Source organism: Spodoptera frugiperda, chromosome 2, assembly GCF_023101765.2.
Source record: "Spodoptera frugiperda isolate SF20-4 chromosome 2, AGI-APGP_CSIRO_Sfru_2.0, whole genome shotgun sequence".
NCBI lineage: Eukaryota > Metazoa > Arthropoda > Insecta > Lepidoptera > Noctuidae > Spodoptera > Spodoptera frugiperda.
The window spans coordinates 10,165,453-10,186,600 of NC_064213.1; the positions used below are offsets into that span (position 1 = coordinate 10,165,453).

Below are 21,148 nucleotides of genomic sequence, written 5' to 3' on the forward strand. Positions count from 1 at the left end.
GACGGGATGGTGACGAATCCCCATTATTAAAAGAGGTCTTTCTTCAGCAGTGGACAAGGCAGATGATAGTAATGATGAATTAACTAGATACACATAAATATAGAAAATAATCGTAGCTGATATTTATGTTGCTTTAGGATCGGCATTTTATTAACAAACTGTTTAAGGAAGTCACTGTCAAAAAATACTGTTTTATAATAGTACCATACCTACTGATTATCGTCAGTTGTTTTTTTTAATGATTAGCGTTATCTACTACTACACAAAAAGTTTAAAATAAAATATCCTTGAGGTGTTTAAAAGTGTAGTAAATGTAAACAAACAAAGCAATCGAGTAACCGTGTGAAATATCTAAATGATATACAACGAGTCAGTAATGCATACTGACTCGGTACACTTGATGTCAATGTTGTATATAATTTAGGTATATCAAGTGGTGTTAGATTTTTTAAATACAGTTCACACTAAAATACAGTTCCTTAAAAAATCAATGTTGTCTCATTTAAATAAAGTATCAAATCAAATAAAAATACCGTCTCGGATTATATTAGCGCACGTTTGAGTTTAAAATTAGAATAGAACATTTAAAAATAACACAACGACATAGAAGTTACAACATACTGGATACAACAGTATTAGTGAACGAAACGCGACTGACTAGCCGAAAGCAACGTTAAAAGTATTAAATTAAGTTAATAGCGAGCCATTAATTTCGCCAAAGAGTGTAAACATTTCAGAACTGTCCAATTTCGTTCGTATGAGTATCACAAATAGGTATGTGGACTTGGTAAACAATTCATAAAACAATAACCATTATTGCCTTTTATTAATTCCCAAAATGATAAAATGCGTATATTTTATGTTATACATACTTTTCACCAGTTATGTTATAAGTACATAATAGGGGGTGAAACTATGTGTATACAATAACAGCCACATCCAATCCGTGAAAATTACTTTAAATTTTCGAAAAAGCTAAAAGAAAAATGAAGATGTATTTCTGCTAAAGTAATGAACCATTCACTTATTTAAGTTTTTATCTTTTGGACACTACGAAACTTATAAACAACATACATTCAAAAGTTCTTCGTCAGTACCCGTAAAAACCATTTAAAAAGATAACCAATAGCTTGATCTAGGAATTTCTCTATCTCTCTTCTCTCCCGGCAGCCGCAGGAGTATCGCAGGAGTCCATCAAATAAAGAAGAAATTATTTGCATTTTATTGTCACATCTAGTATTTTACGTATCTATGTAATGGTAAAAACTTTATTACCGAAGTACTTAATTTTTGAGGCGTTAATATCCCATGTGGCATATTTTATATTGGTAGTTTAGTTTCGTATAATTTAATTATACGTATAAAGGTACACGTCCACATTATACGCAGCAGTACGCATCGCATGTAGACATTGCTGATGATGCGTTCCGTACGATGCGGATCAGTGGACACATTTGTATGAGTTTCTATACAAGACAAACTAAAATCCGTTGCGTGTAGTGCGTGCGATGCGGGTCTGTAGACGCGTACCTTGAACGAGGTGTTTGTGTCTGGTTTTGTCAAAAATAAATAACAGAAGAGTTGAAATGTAAGTACAATAGAGGTAAAGTGAATAAATTTATTACACACTAGCTTTTGCTCGCGACTTCGTTCGCGTGGAATAGTGACTTCCGGCAAATTTTTGGTTTTAACCACATAGTTCCCGATCTCGCGGGATCTCTTCAAAAATGAGATGTGGAAGATATTCCAGGGAACTCTTCAAAAATCAACATAATGAGCTCTGCGTTTGAATTTAATAGATGTATACTCACTTAGGGCATTGAAAAAATAGTTTAAAAACGGACTTAAACTAACTTAAAACTAAAGAAAGCTACGAATTACGAATTTATAACAATTAAAAAAGAAACTATATTACAACCTATCCTCTATGCTATAATAACCAAGCTTAAACTAAATAATTTAAAAGAAACGACTTAAATCTAATCTAATTAATTTATAAATTAGACTTACAATTTTATTAAAAAAACTAACTACAGTAACTACTAATAATCGATATCAAACTAAACCTACGTTAAATAGTTTAACCAAAAAACCAGGAAAACCCAACAAATAAACTTATTAATTGACAAATACAACGAAACCAATTTAGAATATACGAAACAGCAGGACCACTACAGACAAATAATCATACGACTGATAATACACTTTTTCTACGATAGTACCGAAGCGCTCGGCCGATACCTAACCAAATGAATGTAACGAAACCATAGCGCGATCTATTTCGATCCCAACGCCATCTATCGAGGATAAAGACGACTTGGATTATTTATTTATACTCCGTTCGGGCATTTTCTTTGTACTAAAAGTTTAATTATATTGATATTATTTTTTTCATACCTTTTTACTATTTATTTACTTTTTTCGATGAATTAAAACAATAACATGAACCGAAATCGTGTAACGATCGACATAGAATTATCTATACTCCGTTAGAGCATTTTCTTTGTACTAAATGTTTTATTATATTGATATTATTTTTTTCATACCTTTTTACTATTTATTTACTTTTTTCGATGAATTAAAACAATAACATGAACCGAAGTCGTGTAACGATCGACATAGAATTATTTATAAATAATTTATTTCTTATTTTTATTTTTTTATTTTTGAAATAAAAATATATCTATGTCCTTTCTAAGGTTCTAAACTATATCTGTACCAAATTTCAACCAAATCCGTCAAATAGTTGCGGAGATTAATGGTATAAGCATAGAATGTTCGACGTGATTCTTTAATTTGACATAACTTTTTTATTTATAAACCGATTGACATGAAACAAACACTAAATGTAAATTTAAGCATCCCACAATATATTCGTGAAAACCGCATCCAACTCGGATCAGCCGTTTCTGAGATTAGCGCGCACAGACGAACAGACAAACAGACAAACAGACAAACAGACAAACAGACAAAAAAAAAGTTAATTACATTTTTGGGTTCGACATCGACATTACAATAACCCCTGCTATTTTTTTTATTTTTATTTTCAATGTACAGACAGCACTTTTCTACGATTTTATTATATGTATAGATATAGATAACTTATAAAAATTCTTACATCTTTAGATATCAAAAAAAAAGTCCTCTGTCACATTAGTTTGTTCGCTACAAACTCAGAAACGACCGATTACTAATTGATATGCAATTTGGCGCTATTAGACAAGGTGACTCGGAAAGATTTTAATGTTAATTCGCGACATCTTCAGCAAAATGGTCAGTCAAAAGCTAGTTTATACAGATCAAAATGTTCACACTATCTATATATTTACAAAATGTACAGATGTATACAAAATAGGAAAACTTACCGTAAACAATCGGGGGAGGTTCCTTGCCTTTAGACCGACTATCACACTATTTGGTATACGGTCACAATCCATTTTGCCGTATATAAAACGAAAGTGTTTCGTAGGTTCGAATGCTCCTCGTGATGCGAGGTAACTAGACCCTTGGTATACTTCTAGATGGCGATTAAACTCATTGGGTTGTGACTCTGGTTGACATTCGTAAACATTTTCGGTGTCGTTGTAAACGAAGCCACGGTCACAGCATTTGCGTACACAGATCTCTTTCATGCAAATACAACCCCTTTCTGTGTTCGTCACATTGTCATAGAAAAACTCTCCTTCTTTGTAACGCACGCCATTATATGTTCTATTCTTTAATTCTACACTACTAACCAAATCACATGGCGCCGACTGTGTCACAATTCTTCCGATAACGGCGAACAATGTCAATAGCGCCCACATTCTTGGGTCGTTTTTATTTTATTTCTTTTTGTCACTATTTCTTCAAAAATATTCTCTAGAAGTTTGTTAGATGGTTCGACGAAAACCAGATGCTGATTAAAATATGTAGAACACACATAGAACAGAGAAATACTGAGAGAATTATATAATTACTATATTATAAAAGAGTTTATTTAGATGTAAATTAAGAGGAAAACAAATAAATATTTGGTACTAAAAAAACCTACTGTTATTTGTTGTGAAGCGATAATGACTGTTGAAAATATTCTTATATTAATAGAGTTTAGAAATCAGACTTTTTTGAATTTATTAAAACAAACTTGTTTCTATAAGTCTAAGTTTATTACGATCTCATTTCCAAAACAGGTACAGCCTACAAAAGCCAATACCTTTGATTTCCAGCCTTTGTGGGTTTAGTAATAATGAACATATCGCCATAAGTCCTTCTTCAGACGCATCAATATTTCAATAGCGTCTCAATGTTCAGTCATTATATTGATTGATATTTTGGCCAGTCAATATTTATTGTTTTCTCTTCGAAATTGAGGCCTGGTAAACACTGAAGTAAGTATATTGCTTTATTTCTCACAAGAATTAAAGTAAATAATACAAAGATACAACGGAAAATCGTATCTTATTTTTCCTTGTTCCTGATGCTGCAATTTCTATTGGAAGATTATGCAGTCATTTATACTCTGTATATATTAAGCGCCGTGACGACACCGGTAACTGGCGTAAGTAGAGGTTTATCCTCCAGCAAAGATGTTAGATAGAAGAAAATATCACAAAAATATAAAAAGAAAAACACACACAGATGACGCTCACAAACACACGATAACGAGAAACACCAGACAAATCTAAGACGAGTTTATCGATTACGACGCAAAAAGAAAACTTTATCAATTTACTTTTTTAAACAAAAACTGGTTTTTTAAATGTAAAGATAAGACACGTCTGTCTTATGGTACCTCCAAACACTAACTGAAGCCCAAATTGAACACTAATTAGGTAGCTTTAGTGGCAAGGGAATAGAATTTATGTGACACCTGACAGGCAAGGACTGGGGAGACCATGACTTCACCAGAATGTACGTACATTGTCAACCATTAATATTCCATCCTTTCTTTAGTGGAAGGGGTGAAGGGGAACTTGTTTTTCTCTAGCCGGTAAAGTAATCAGAACATATTAGACACAATTTACATAGTCACATACGCACACAGGTATAAAATCTCGCACATCTTACGTGGATACTACTCGCACTACACAGTGCCGTGGGTAAGATGCTTATTAGGTACATCTATCTAGCTTTCTTCACAATCATGTATATTCTAGTCTAATGCGTATTAGATGATTACGTTATCATTTCTTTTTTTGTAAATCTGGTTTGTTTTTCGATATATTTCCATATGCTAGTTATTGTAAGCGGCAAACGTGCCGACGGATTATCTAATGGTAAACAATTTGCGCCGCCCACGGACACTCGCAAGACTAAAAGAGTTACAGGTGTATTACCAGCTTTTTAGGGATTTGAGATTGTGATGTTTTTTCGGACAAGCCCGTCACAACCTCCCAAGCCGCTGCAACTCCTGTAAGCCAGGACCTACAGTAGATACAACCATGAAAACACTGGAACACTGAAAACACCGTGTCACAGGGAAATGAATGACTGTCTTGGATCCCGCAACGAAATAAATCAGACGATATTATTAGAGGAGAAGAAAAAGCAAACGATAGTTTCTACTTTCCAAGGAAGATTGCACAGACATTGTGATGGTTAATTGAAACCATGTAGGTAACATAACACGTAGATACTAACAAGAAACTAAATAGTTGTAATGTTAGAATCGATGATTTCTACCCATCCCCCATTGGATATAGTCGTAAATCTAAATAACAATATGAATGAAATCCATATCTCTTTGAAAAATATACTCATACGATTACCAATCAACGGGTTTTTCGTAAAGTTTATTTATTTTTCAATTAATATTTTTCTCGAATCATATTATTATATTTCGTTGATGATCTTTGATCTTTTTTTAGTTAATTGACTTCGTCGCACACAGATAGCGTCATTCATTTTTAGATAAAAAATATCTTAACTACCTACTACTATTACTACATTTAACATTACAGATAATACTAAAAATAGCTTTGTAAACTACAAGATCAATTCACCATTAAAAAGGTTTCACCATTGGATAGACAACATTTGAACAATATATCGCTGTTTGCTTTTTAAAAGGAGAGATACTAATTTATGTTAGACTGGGAGAGCCAGGCCAGCACGACCGGAGTGATACCACGGCCGGCCTTACACAAAACCGACGTGAAACAACGTTCGAGTTGTATTTCGTCACCGGAGGCCCAATTACTCCTCCCCAATCTCCCCAATCCCCAAGAATCTTTAAAATCCTAACCTCCAGAAGGGCGGCAATGCACTCATAACGTAAAGTCCCATGGTCATGGGCGTCGTCGGTTGCTTACCATGGACGGATCACCATGACGCCGCCTTATTTCCATAAAAAAAAAAAAACAACTTTGTGGGAGGTAACAACAATATCAAAACCAGACAATACGCACGTTTCCCCAGTGGTACTATAAATCTCTTGCAATCCACCAGATAAAAGCCAGACTCCCTGCTACTGGAAATCGTATATTCGAAAACCTAATAATACCTACCCAGACCCAAAAATGTCAGGACATCTTCATAATTTACTTTTGCATATAAATTATCTATTGGCTAGTAGGTAGGCCGTAGAATGCGCGATGTCGCCTCGTCTGCGCACGCTGATCATGAGGAAGAGTGCCTCTGTGACTCGAAACTAGTAGAGCTTTCCTCAGTAATTTCACATGAGTAAGCCGTTAATTTTAGGATTACACATACACACACACAATTTTCTGTTGTTAAAAATATTGTTTTCAATACCTAACATAATTAAAATTGAAATTGATTACAGACGAAACCGCAGTCAATATAAAAGTTATTTAAAAGCATATTTTGTTAAAGTTTTCCTTATTATTGTCGAGAAATATCTATAGCTTCTTAAGAAGATTAATTTGATTAGCTTCCGTTACTTTTTTTGTTTTATTTGGCAACAGCCTTGATTGTCACGGATCACAAATTATAGCCACAGATGACACAGTCCACTGGAGTCATTGTGACTAATTAAAATATTTGAAAATAAGTAATCGAAACGGCACGTATTGTGAGGAGGTTTCTGTTTCTGAAGCCCTAACTACCGCTCGCTTGGACCATGCTCCAGCTACCTATCGGGATCCTATATTCATATATTATTTATAAGTAGTATGTGAAACTGTTTTTTTTTTTAGAATTTTATCTAATAGGTAATCGATACTAATAGGTAGACCTAAATGCGAAAGTGTGCATATTTATGTAAGTATGTTAGTTGGTTATTATTTCCCAAAAATACTACTGGATGTTTGGTACAAAGATAAATTATTATAATCTGGAATAATACATGGATTAAAATTTTATATTATAGACCCGGGAAGAACCGCTGGCAAAAACTAATATGAAATACACATATATGACGTATAATCTTTACCGGCTCCATCGACATCATGTTATGTAGGTTCGTTGTTTACGGCAATTTGTCATCGTTACTTCGTGACGTGGCGACGTCTATATGTATCTATGTATTATCAATGTCTTACTATCAATGACCGAATTCGTAGTAAATAATATGTGCTACAAATAATAATATAAGTGACCTTTTGTATATGTAAAAATAATTTATTTTGATCGCACGTTTGGCGATGATAGCTGGAGAACCGGTTGCCGTGCATCGTGTTTCGATACCCGCACGGAGCAACTCTTTGTGTGATCCACAAATTGTTATTTCGGGTCTGGGTGTCATGTATGTTAATTTGTATGTTTGGAAACGCACCTACGATACATAAGAAAAACCTAGTGTGTATTAAAAAACATTACTCACACAGTATCTATCTACATTTGTTGGCAGATTAGTTTTGCATCAAGAGTCTACGACAGTCCACTTTCAGATTTGAACTTTCTGCTCGAACTTTAAGATTTCTCTATAATTTAAGAGAGATTTGCGAGAATCTCCAAAATTGGCAGTTTATATTAATTGGAGATTGCAGTCGAAAACGGTTGGTACATATATGAGAGACCGTTATTAGCCGGTTTTTATTAGATGTATTTTCCCAGAGTTATTAGTAACAGATAATTTTTACATGACATACTTGTAAGCCCTTATAAAGTCAAAATCACATACATACATACATATCGTCACGCCTTTAATCCCCGAAGGGGTAGGCAGAAGAGGTGCACATTATGACACGTAATGCCACTGTGTACACCCACTTTTCACAATTTATGTTGTAAGTCCCATGTGGGTGGTGGTGAGCCTATTGCCAACCAAGTTAAAATAATTTATTTAATTAGACCAGAAATGCATTTTTGAACGTTAAACGAAAAAATGTTGTGAAGCTATATAAGTTTTTAAACTGACTTGGTCACTAACACTAGATTTGGATCTTAAAACGGGATATTTATCATGTTTTTCAATTTTAATGAGTTTCCGATATTTCGGCACTGTTGCGAGCGCCATGATCACGGATAAACTGGTTTGGTTGAATAAACAGTTCCAATTCTAGTGTTGTGAAGTTATTTTCTCATTCCAAAGTTCCATAGCTTGTTATGGAGAAGAACGAGCAAGAAACTCGATAGGTTACTCTTTTTCAATCAGGTTTACAATACAATTCTTGGTTACTTAGTTTCATTGGAAAATAATGTATCATCAATATCACCGATCACTCTGTCAAGAGTGATAGGGCTAAGAAGAAGAATCTGGTGTTCCACAGGGGTGTATCTTGGGACCACCTCTAGTGTAATACAATTTTACCAAATCTATACATATCATAAATCTGTAGAAGGGTCAATTCTGTACATTGAAAATATTGAAAAAAATAATAGCAGGGGGTGCAATAAAAAATTACTATTCAGTTTTGCAAAAATAAAAAAATATATGCACATATACATATTACATATGACATTGGTATCTGGACGAGTCCTGCAAAGGGGCAGCTAATAAATCATATAAAAGTCAATTCTCACCGTTCTGAAATAAAAATAATTCGGATAATTTACTGGCACCCTAAATTCTTCCAGTTCATCCGAACAGTTCATTTTCCCATAGAAAAAGTGTAACTCCTTAGTAGCATTATATCCTGGTAACAGCCGATACTCTCTATAGACTGGAGGATTGAACGGTTGAGCGATATCAACACATATCTTCTGCTCTCTGTGATACGCTTGGCCCAAAGGACAACACTTTTTTGCACAAACTTCTTTCAAACACACACATCCCCTTTCCTCATTAGTCACATTATCCACTATTATTTCATTTGGTTCATATTTAACACCTTTATACATGCGGTCTTTTAGTTCTACACTATATTCTTCGTCACATTGTGATACAGTTTGAGTTATTATTGTGAACACAATAAGCACTATTATCGTCTGCATCTTTACACATCCCATTGTTGTACGAGATTCGCGTGCGCAAGTTTACATACGACTAGTATCTTTCTGTGGTCGTCAGGTATATAACAGATTCGTACCAGATTCACCTTACGTTTGTTAAAGGTTAATAAACTTCACAAAATTTCCTCATCGCCATTTTTGTTTGGCTATTTTACACCTACCTGTAGTTGGATTTAAAGTAAACCTGTTTCTCTTTTTTCTTCATTGGTAGCGAATTGCAAGTAATAATCTTCAATCCCCAATTATCCTACAACCCTCAAATTCATAATCCCTAAAAGCTGGTAAAGCGCTTGTAACGCTTCTAGTGTTGCGGCTTATACCATTCGAACTTGTTCTAATTGGCGACTTGCCCAATGTGTAGCTACTTAGTAAAGAAAATTATTGCAACTACATATACTAATGCCTGCTTAGTTTTTCTTAACGATGAAAAGAAGCAGAACGTTTTAGCACAATTTTACAGTCAAAATTAGCTGCAAGATGCTGATGTTGATGAAATGTAAAAACAGTTCACCTTTCCTAAGAAATTTGGTTCATATTTAAACTTGGATAAGAATCCAAGTGGCTAATCACTACGTATAGAGTATAGATAAGGTATATTTATGTGCCATCATATGGGAAACACGCTCAATTACCGCGTAACTGGTAATACATGCTGTCCTGCAACTCATTAATAACGCGTTTTGAATTTAAATTTCCAACCAAGGTTATTGTATGGAACTAACTTACTTATCTATGATATGAAGTCTTACATGATACACTATATGATAGTCTTACATATTCCAGTAATTTCTGAGAGATTTTTAGTATTAAAGGCTCGATTTTCACTAGAAATAAATAACTTACAGAAGACAGTACTCCTCGAAACGGCACGTATTGTGAGGTTTCTATTTCTGGAGCCCTAACCACCGGTAGCTTGGACCATGCTCCCGCTATTGGTCGGCTCCTATTTTTATATTTTTAAATATTATTTTATTTTGTATGTGTAGTATTTAAAAATGTAAATTTAGAGAATTTTAAATAAATATCAAAATTAAAACTTGTAATTTCAAACTTATAATAAAATTATAAGTTTGAAATTGCAAACCCGCATTGAGCAAACGTGATAATCATAGATAAATATAATAAAAAAGTGTTCCTTTCTTTCTGTTTTTACCCGACTGCGCCAGAAGGAGGGTTATTAATATTTCTGCGTGATTATTGCTCAAACCGTCTCCATGTAAGAAGATGTCTTTGGTCAGCTGTGTCCACTTATTCGCTGTAGATGTGATATGATGTGAAATAACTTACTATACTTAACTTACAATATTTCTTGAAGCAATGTTTGCACAGCGTAATGCAAGTAGGTATAGTATAAGTATGTTAAAAGTAACTAACCATGTATGTATTGTAGTATAGAACATAAAACTTTTAATAATAATAATATATACCTAAGGATAATACGACCCACGGACCCACGAATTTAGATGATACCTATATTACAATATATAATATTAAAAGCAAATACAAATGACGCAAATGAGACTCGAACTTATAGCGACATTTGCGTCATTAATTTGTTTTAAAGCTTTTTATTTTTAATATTCGACAAAAGGTTAAAACATTAGGTATTTCATATTATTTACTATGACGTAGGTAAGTAATCCTAGGTGCGGTCGTTACATGACGTCCTTTTTTTGGAGGGGGAAAATCATCCACTGACTTCTCTCGCCTTGGGCGAGGCAAGAGAGAGTGTCAGACTCTTACTGTCTAAAAACCACCCCGTTCCTACTCCTGATTTTCGAACCGGAGTAACAAATTGGACTGTGGCAAATTAATTGAACAAATAGGTCTAAGGGTGCCCCATAAGTTGCCCAGATATTCCATAACACATCTGTTCCATAGTCGAGTATCTAATACGAACTTAGGTGTAAATTCACCTCTCAATAGGCTCGTTAGTGAGATTAACTCCTTGACAAAATCCGCCCCAGATGTAGACGTATATTATGACTCCATGAAGGTTTTTAAAGCCCAAGTCCTTGAATCCCGGAGGTCGCAGCTCACAACTTAGTTCACAATAAATTTTACTGTATTTGTAATTTTACTTAAACTTGTGTTTGTGTATTTGTAATGTTAATGTTGGATAATTGATCTCATGTAGTTATATCTCATTTTTCTTTATTGTTCATTGTATTAAGTTTAATTGTTTCTTAATTTTGTTACTGTAATTTAAAGTAGTATATTTCAAAAAGTCATTCATATTTCTCTTACTTTTAAGTTATCACTTAATATTAAATGCTGGTTAACCTATAATTGGCGACTGTATAAGTCCACAACAAATATGTATTTACTGTACTTAATATTTTTATACAGAAGCTGTTGGTAAACCTTTATTAATAAATAAATAAATAAATAAATAAACCGGAGCCCCGGTAAACCCGCTAGGTAGTCTGTGGCTCCGGATTACGCGACGTCCTGCGTGAGCGAACTAGAAGTGAACGTGAGCGGTGCGGTGACACGCGAATTCAATGCGATGCGGTGTAAGGCGGCTATGTCCTAAGAGCATGTAATTAGTTTCGGTCCTTTGTGAGACTGCATTGTCCCGAAATCCCGCTTGTATCTACTGCAGGACTTTCGGTACCCATCCAGCGGTCTCAGGGAATGCTGTAGCATAGTGACCACGTCCTGCCGTACAATTTGCACAGCGAGGCTCATAGGAGATGTGGGTCTAACTAGTAACGTTATCGTCTCGTCCCTAATACGTATGTGGATAGATTAACTCAATATAAAAAAGCAACGCCACGCCTTTTATCCCCGAAGGGGTAGTCCGAGGTGCTTATTACGATACGTAATGCCGCTATACAATGTACACCCACTTTTCACCATTTGTATTATAAGTCCCATGTAATAGGGGGTGAGCCTATTGCCATATACTGGACAGAATTCCAGACTCCGTGCTACTACTGAGATATTTTCGAAAACCGAAAAAAGCCCAGTAATATTTTGCCGGACCCGGGAATCGAACCCGAGACCCCTTGTCCGGCAGTCGCACTTGCGACTCGACGAACGAGGCAGTCTATTACCACAATATAATTGACACGATTTTCCTGTTTTGTACAACAGTACCGAATATACTGATGCATCATAATTTTATAGTAAACTGAGTAAACACCAATGTCTCTTAGCCATTTCATAAAATTTCTATGACTAAACAATTTGAATATTATGATTCAATTTAATTTTAAGGCCAGGTGCCTTCTTTTTAACGTAAGTTGAGCGTTATTTATTTTGTTATATGACTGTACCTACCCAGTATTAGTTGACGCATTTATTGGGTAACTGACGTCTGTTTATAAGTTGCAGGTTTGATTGCATTCCGAAACAATTTCGTAAGATATGCAAATACAAATCTATAGTTTCTTGCATACATACAATAAATATTTCATCTGTGCTTGTGCAACGATTAGAGGATTCGATTCTCGCACAGGACAACTTTTTATGTTATTTATTATTTATTTATTAATCTGTTACATAAATATACAAAGTTTAACATATTTTGCACCATTAAACCAGAACTGGTTAAAAAAAACGAAAAAACGCTTCACGATTTTGCGTGTCATCCTTGCGCAGGGGCCATGTGTATTTGAATTTGTATGTTTGTAACCCACGACACAGGAGAAGAAGTGTGGATTACGTTTAAAAAAATAACGGAAAATGCAACGAGTCATCATAAATCATACCGCGACCTTTTCCTGGCCATCTTTAGATGAACAGTACTTAATTGCCAGGACAGTCCCAAGATATAGGAAAGATAACGCCTAATTACCGTACAAGAAATAGGTGCATAAAAATCTCTACATAATATAAATATTGACATTTAGTTTTTGTTTACTGTTTCTCCAAAGATTGAATTCGTTATCTTAGGTAATGTAATAACAATCTACATTGGCTTACGTGCCGGCTGACAGCGCAGTTATCATTGGCATGTCAGAAGTCCTGTGACCTGTGTTTACATAAATTCACTTAAAAAAATATTAAAAAACTAAAATTTCCCATGACTCATTTCGTAGTTAGTAAATATTAAGAATGTAGGTCACGATAACTTAAGTGTTTAAGATTAAAAATATTAAAAGATTTGTGATGTGCCTAACTAGTCTCAAATCCAGGTCATGATAACTTTTGGGAATCAAATTAAATTATCTATACTTAATCTATACTAATATGTATTATGTATGTGTGTATTATAAAGCTGAAGAGTTTGTTTGTTTGTTTGAACGCGCCAATCTCCGGAACTACTGATCCGATTTGAATAATTATTTTTGTGTTGAATAGTGCATTTATCGAGGAAGGCTATAAAATATCACGCTATGACCAAAGGAGTCCAGCATAGCTGGTGAAACTGCGAGGAAGTAGCTAGTTTGTAATATACCGGGATACAGTGTTAAGTCCATGTTTGTAAAATTCTTTAATAAATAAATATTATAAGGGTCTAAATAATAGACGTTGCTAAAAGTATCAGGACTTATAAAACTTGTACGTATGTAAGCTATAGGAAATCATATATCTATCAATTGTTAACACTTGTTTTTCTATATTAATATGTAATAAGAGACGTGCACAAGCGAACATATATTTTTCTTCAGATTTGCATTTATTATGAATTGATTGTTTATCTTAACGTCTTAAGAACCGGTTGAGTCTGGTTGCTGTAATTCTAAGATATTCCTTAAAAATGTCGAGGAGGGCAAATGACGCCAATAATTCGCTTGAACATTGTTTTGTAATGTACATAAGCAATATGGTAATATGCTAATTTTATTTATGTCCGTCTGGTGGATTACTTTAATTTTTTTCTAACAAAATTATATACTTTCGACGATACATTGATTTGAAATGTCATGTGATGTATCGATTTACTACATTTTATAACGTGACGTTTCGTGACGCAACGACCTCTCACTCCGCTTTGTCTAAGTTTGTCTAAATAATTTTGATTCGTTTTATCCTAGCACCAAATTACCTTTTGTTATCTTATATGACGTAATAAAAAAGATACGTTTTTAATATGTTTAATAATCTATATGATTGGATTTTTATTTTTCCTAATCTTTCTACTACTCCCTATTTAAACAGATTACCTATACAAGTTATTCCAGAAAACAAACTCAAGCTAGCTAAAGCCCCTATTTATATGTATATCGCCAATAGCCAATATGACTTTGTAATCAGGGACATCCTGTTTATATTAAGCCGCGGAGTTCCATTCAACCTGTTTGCGGTAAAAAACCAGGCTAGGTCGTCCAACCACACTCCAGTACCTGGAGGTAGTATTACATACTTAGAAATATCTAGCAATAGGAGCCTGTCATAAAAATACTGGTTATTAAAAACAATCTATTTTAAAACGTACGCAATAGTTTACTTTTTTCGTTGTATCTATATAGGATTTCGTTTTTAGATCAAAGTGTATATTATTCCCTCAGTATATTAACTTAATTAGTTCATTTGTGTTGCGTCCCTGCATTGTTCTCACATATGTACATATATGTAAAATTATTGATTATTGATTGGAAAAATGTATCAGAAAAATTGTAAACGGAGAGAGAATTGAGATTCCTGTTTGTTCTTCTTCTTTCGAAGCTACACTTTAGAACGAGCACCTAGCTTCACTGACGGACACACTGACGGACTATTATTTACTTCTTTATTTGTTGAAATTTCATGTATAAGTTAATTGGAATAAATGATTGGACTTTGAAAATATTGCGTAAAATTCTGTGCAGTAAATGAAATTAACTCTTACGAATACGGTAATCAAAATTAGAAGCTCCTTCATAGTTTTGTTTGTGATTATTAGACGAAACAGTGTCATCTACAGAAACAATAGAAAAACTGAAGGCCAATAAAAATACCCTTTGCGGTTACCATGACAACGGCCGCAATTATTCACCATTCATACAACAATGATTTCAACTTTGATTGTCCGGGAAAACCGTACACAGGCAATTATTAATTGTTCTATAAAAATCCTCCACTCATAGGTATAAAGTTCATATAATTATTAATGTCTGCCTCGTTGGCCGACGTATCGACTGGTTCACACATTCACAGTACAATGTACACGACTTCACATACAGCTATACACAACCAGTTTATCTTGGTCTTGCTTTGTACGATCTTTTCACACAATCAAAGGTCAGTTTATACTGGTTATGCATAGCTTCTTGTCATGTGTAGCTGTGTGTACAATACACTTCCTCATTTTTTGTACGTTGAATGGTCATTGAGAGAATTAAGTATAGCGGGAAAAAATTAAGATGTTTTCCTTGTAACACCTGAGAGTATTCTATTGAGTTTTTTTGGAATAGGGCAGAAATAGATGACGGGGTATGAAAATTATAAGTCTATTTAGTACATCAGTTAGGCAATGAAAAAATATTAGACGTGTATTTTTTTATAAGATTATTTTTATTATTTATTTTGTCCTATAAGATAATAATGCACTTATAAAACGAATCAAAGTTTAGGAGTGGGAGCGAATACGTCATTTCTACGTAAAATTGTACCTAAAGTGACGTCACGCAATATTTCAATTCTATATAACCTCGAAAGTATTTGTTTCCGTAAGAAAATAAAAAATACGTGTCTAATATTTTAAAATAATCTACAAGACAAGACGGACATTCAAATAATAATAAGTCATCTACCCTATTGTCTTAATATTTGGTAAAGTAATAGCTCATTTTAACCGGTATCGCTCAAGAACTAACAATTTATTGATAACTTTCTAACTATTATTTAATAATTTGACAGAAAATATTGAAGCAACACATTAGGTACGTTATATTTATCGGAGGAGACGTCACTTTTCTTAAAAAAAGTTTAAATAAAAATACTTATTCAAAAGTTGTAGCAAGTCACTCAAATGTAACTCGTTGCAATGAAAATTCTGTAGGCGCTACTAATTTCTCTATAGTGTTCTATTACGTAGAGTTCGTTGGCCGAAAATAAATATGATTACTCCCACTCCCATAAAAAGATACGAAAAAGGTACATATATTATATTTATCAACATAAATTACATTATGTATGTTCTACAATAATATTGTGAGCAATAATATAAATAATTTCAGTAGCAAAAAATGTTTTACAAAACGCTTAAAATTGGCGGTTACCCTACTCTAAAGCACATTAAATTAAATTAATTAATTGAAATTAGAAGTTATTTAAAACATCGTAAAATGTGGGATAATTGCTAGAGACACGTAATAAAATTGTTCATTACTTTCAAAGCTTTGTAAGGACTGACACATGATGGTGACATAAAGAATTGTGTCCTCAGTCAGGCGATAGACTCACGAACATTCGGCTTAAATTTAAATTAAAAAGTAACATGACTAGTAAAAATTAAACTTTAGCGTGTATTAGTTATAGCTATTTTAAGAATGTGACGTAGAAAAGCACCAATGTAGGCACACTGTTTCACAAATGGCCCGACCCGGAGCTGTGGACTACCTAGCGGATGACTGGGGCTCCGAATCGAAGCAGGAGTAGGAACGGGGTGGTTTTTAGTCAGTAAGAGTCTGACACTCTCTTTCACCTCACCCTAGTTGCGAAAAGACAATGGATGTTATTCCTCCCGCAAAAAAAAAACAAACGCTGTTTGGCGCAATTTTACGTTTTCCTATACGATACATCAATGCACTTGTGGTGCCTTTAGAGTTGTAGGTGTACTTATGTATAATTGACTAACAATTCTGGCGTAGTTGTATTGAACTACAGTCAAGGTTCATTGACCCTAACCGTACTCATGAATAAAAACATTAGATAGGTACTTTAACAAATTAGTCAAGAAATTCTGTTTTCCAAGAGTATAGGTATTGTAAATTCTAAGAATGTTGTGTAAAAACGCTCATTTGATACTAGTTTACTTTCAGATATTTAGCAAATTAACCGGTTGCCGCATAACGTGTAGCGTGTCCGAATACCGCACGGAGCAACTCTTTGTGTGATTCAAAAAATTGTGATTTCGGGTCTGCGTGTCATATGTATCTGAACGTGTATGTTTGTAAACGCACCCACGACACAGGAGTAAATCCTTGTGTGGGGCAACGTTTTTTACGTAATCTCGAAAAACATAACCCTCCTTCTGGCGCAGTCGGGTAAACAGAAAGAACAGTAAAGCAATAGCTGTAATTTAAGGTACTTATAAAAATAATCGTGAGTAGTCTAGGTTATTGTAAAGTGGGTATTTGCAAAACTCGTCCCTAATATTGTTTCTATTAATATTGTGAACGGCCGAGACATAGTAATCACAAGGAAAAGATGCGTGTTTACCATACGCACATAATAATAATTTAATTTAGGTTAAGGTCGATTCAGATGAAATAATTCGCCAGAGGAAACAAGCTATTTTTAACTTTATTCGTAGGAAGTGAAGCATGTTTTTCATTTCTGCTGACACTAAAGTATGCTGGATTAGATACGGGTTTATTAGCCAGCACTTCTTAGGAAATACCTTGGACATTTTGCGACGTCATTGAACCAAATTAAAAGTACCTTTAACCGATCTGCATGCAAGAGAAGACCGATGACTGTTGATGAAGCGAAAGAGGTGTGTAAGCTATGTGTGTAAGAATCGTAGCAATTGGCGTTCTGTTGTCTCCGCCTTTTTCTTTAAATATTAAATAGCAGTTGTAAACATATTTCGCGCAAGGAACAAAATTGTTTGTATAATCTACTAGTTGTTATTTAGAGTCTGTGTGTGATACGCATGTGATTTTTGTTTGTTATTATGGGTATATGTCACCGGAAAATAACTAGATCCGTAAGTTTATAAATTTACTAGGAAGTTTATAAACTTTTGTAGGATTCTAAACGGGAGATAAATTGTACCTAATATTTTACGTCCACATTTTCGTAAACTTATATAAAAATAAAAAAGTCCAATAAAGCTCGACAGCTTTGTCCACGAGTCCGAGTAATAATATGTTTGACTTTCATACCACCTTTTAAATTGTGTTTGATGTACTGTAATTAGCATTCCCCGGTGACATGACGCATTAAAACAGGCGTATTACTTTTATTGTTCTCTGCTTACCCCATTGGGTATAGCATGGTGAAAATAATTAACTGTATGGTTGACGCCATGGTTGAGTGAAATACTGGTGAGTGTGTCGCGGATTAATTGAACCCATACAGAGAATTGATATTGTTCACGGTGAGTGATAAGAGAATAGCCTTTTTGAAAAGCCTCATCGCGAAGCCTTTTTTATTAAACCAAATATTGTGTAGTAATATGAGTTTGTACTAATTTCAGCAGAATAGATGTGATGCCTATTGAACCATAGATCTGGGGACACGGGAGATCCCCTGCCAAGCCGAGCGCGAAGCAAACAATGCCGTACCATCCTTTAATAGTCCTATTTCGCCGCATTTTTATACATCGGGATAGAACAGATCGTTCAAATTTCAACAAGACTTGAAATTTTGTATTTTATGTATGTGATTATTCATTGATAAATCATTGAAGTATGTAATTATTCACATACTTAAAATCCAAATTTTAAAATCTCTAGATCCTTTACTTCCAAAGTTAGAAGAAGACATCGCAGTAAGGAACATTTGACTTGCCACGACTTGGTCTTGATTACATTAGTTCTTAGAGTAAACAAACAGCTCTATTGCGGCTTGGGTAGGTTTTTACAGAATGGCAAAACGTCACGCCTTTTATCCTCGAAGGGTAAGCAGAGATGCACATTACGACACGTTAGTGCACTGTACAATGTACACCCACTTTTCACCATTTGTATTATAAGTCCCATGTAATAGAATGAGTTATAAGTCCCATGAAAATATCCCAGTAATACTTCACCCGACGTGGGAATTGAACTCGAGACCCCTTGCCCGGCAGTCGCAATTGCGAACACTTGACCAACGAGGCAGTCAACAGAATGGTTTTGGGTGGGGATACAGTTTTACAGAGACCAATGAAATTAATTGCGAAGAAGACACATTTACACACCGCATGTAGGTAAATACGTCTACTGACCTCTTTCAGGGAATAACGCGTGATGTTTTTATACTTATTTCCCAAACTCCCTAACGTAGGCACGTTTATAGTGTTATTTATGTTCTAACTGAAATAAAATTTGCGTAGGACACAGCTGTTCTACAGAAACGATAGTTATAAACTAGAAACTTTCAGAATGACTCAGGAATTTCAGTGAAATTTATATGACGTTGCTTTTACAGTTTTCAGTGTCACATACATAACTACTTATCTAGGTGTTTATTAAAATGCTAAGACTGACTTTATTTTAGAAGTAATTTATGAAAATCTTTCAACGAACTGACTCTACGTGTTTTAGCTCATACCTTGAAATTTAAATAATTTTTTTTTTTCAAATAGTCTTTATAGGGCCAATCTCTAAAGCTGACGTATTCGCGTGATCACTCTGGCGCTTTTCAGATATAGATATTTAATGGTAATTATGTATGTTTTTGAAAATAATGGTATTCAAATGGATGTTTCTGTTATTTTCAACGAGATACATAACTACCATTAAATATTCAAGTATATCTGAAAAGTGCTAGAGCGATCACACGAATACGCACGTTTTGGACATTGGAGTATGAAAATGAAAAAACCCTAAAACAAGAATACAAGAAAAATTTAAGCAGTCGGGACCCATTCTAAATATTATGAAGACTTAGTGAGGGCACATACGGCTGGCTTTCTAGAATGGGTCCGTGGTCCGTGGGACGAGTTAATTTCCTCATACTACTAGTACTACAGGACTACATAGTATGAAAAATAGGTTTCGATAGACACACTAAATAAGTCCTATATGGAAACCGATATTGCAGTAAATTGCGCATGCTCCATGCCCTGTCGAACCCGGCACTCTGTATGATTGATTTCTGATCCTAGCTGTAGCTACCGTGTTAAAAATAGGTTACCTAGACTCACTCTGTATCCTAACAGAATGTGAAAGTTGTGTCATCGTGTAAAATTATGTTTTTTCAGTCAAAATAAAAATATATATGATTGGGAAGCTTTTATTTCTTGGTACTTCTTTTTAAAGGGGTAAAATCATCCAATGACATCTCCCGCCTTGGGCGAGGCGAGAGGGTGTGTCAGACTTTTACTGACTAAAAACCTTCCCATTCCTACTTCTGATTTTCATGCCGGAACCCCGGTAAATACGCTAGGTAGTCCACAGTTCCGAATCAGGCATCAGTCCTACTAGGCCCCATCGGTGGTATTTTTTGGTACTTGGGGTAACGTCTTTTAATCGTACTTCTTTGATCTTAATCATTACATTATTGTTATAATCTCATTTAATGAGAGGGTCGTTTTATAATTAAATAGCTATAGTGTTAATGCAACGTGAGGTATGTTTGTCCAATAAAATATTTGTTAATGTCCTGTAGTGGAAAGTTGAATCTATAGAGGTTGAATTGAATATACATCTACGATCCTTTAATAATCTTCTACGTAAACAAATACTAGTCGAATAAAATAATGTACTTAATAATTATTAAACCCATACATTAAATTTCTATTACCATCTTACATCTAGTTGAATATAATAATTTAAGCAATGAAAGATTTGAAATTTTTCAATTAATAAGCTTTCAAATCTTGCCCCATTACTAACGAAAACTGACAGTGCTGCCACCTATCCTCCTGAAAATAAAACGAACGTTTTACTTGCTTATAAGTATTGTGAAACGGCCTCTATAGTAAAGCCCTCTGGTCATCCTTCGTGCTCTAAAGTTCGTAATCCACTCGGTAGATGGCGCTGTTTCTACTTTTATGGGGGACGCTGAA

At 34.4% G+C, this 21,148-nt stretch overlaps 2 protein-coding genes across 8 annotated transcripts in view; both read right to left on the minus strand.

Moving 5' to 3' along the window:
- LOC126912101 (G-protein coupled receptor Mth-like) overlaps positions 1–9,724 on the minus strand; it is a 72,326-nt gene extending 62,602 nt beyond the window's left edge. The window contains exon 1 of the mRNA XM_050702570.1: positions 9,216–9,724. Within this exon, the coding sequence (XP_050558527.1) occupies positions 9,216–9,333 (118 nt within the window). The 5' untranslated portion in view covers positions 9,334–9,724. The remainder of the gene's footprint in view (positions 1–9,215) is intronic.
- Positions 1–21,148, minus strand: part of LOC118268838 (G-protein coupled receptor Mth) — a 96,064-nt gene that overhangs the window by 62,602 nt on the left and 12,314 nt on the right. For 5 of the 7 annotated variants that reach the window (XR_004783062.2, XR_007706732.1, XR_004783060.2 and 2 more), the window contains exon 1: positions 3,366–3,938. The exons of the other annotated variants lie outside the window; for them this stretch is intronic. Coding sequence is in view for 2 of the 5 variants with exons in the window: in XM_035583581.2 (XP_035439474.2) it covers positions 3,366–3,806 (441 nt within the window). In the remaining 3 variants the exon portion in view is untranslated. Of the gene's footprint in view, positions 1–3,365; positions 3,939–21,148 lie in introns of those variants that run through there. 7 annotated transcript variants of the gene reach the window in all.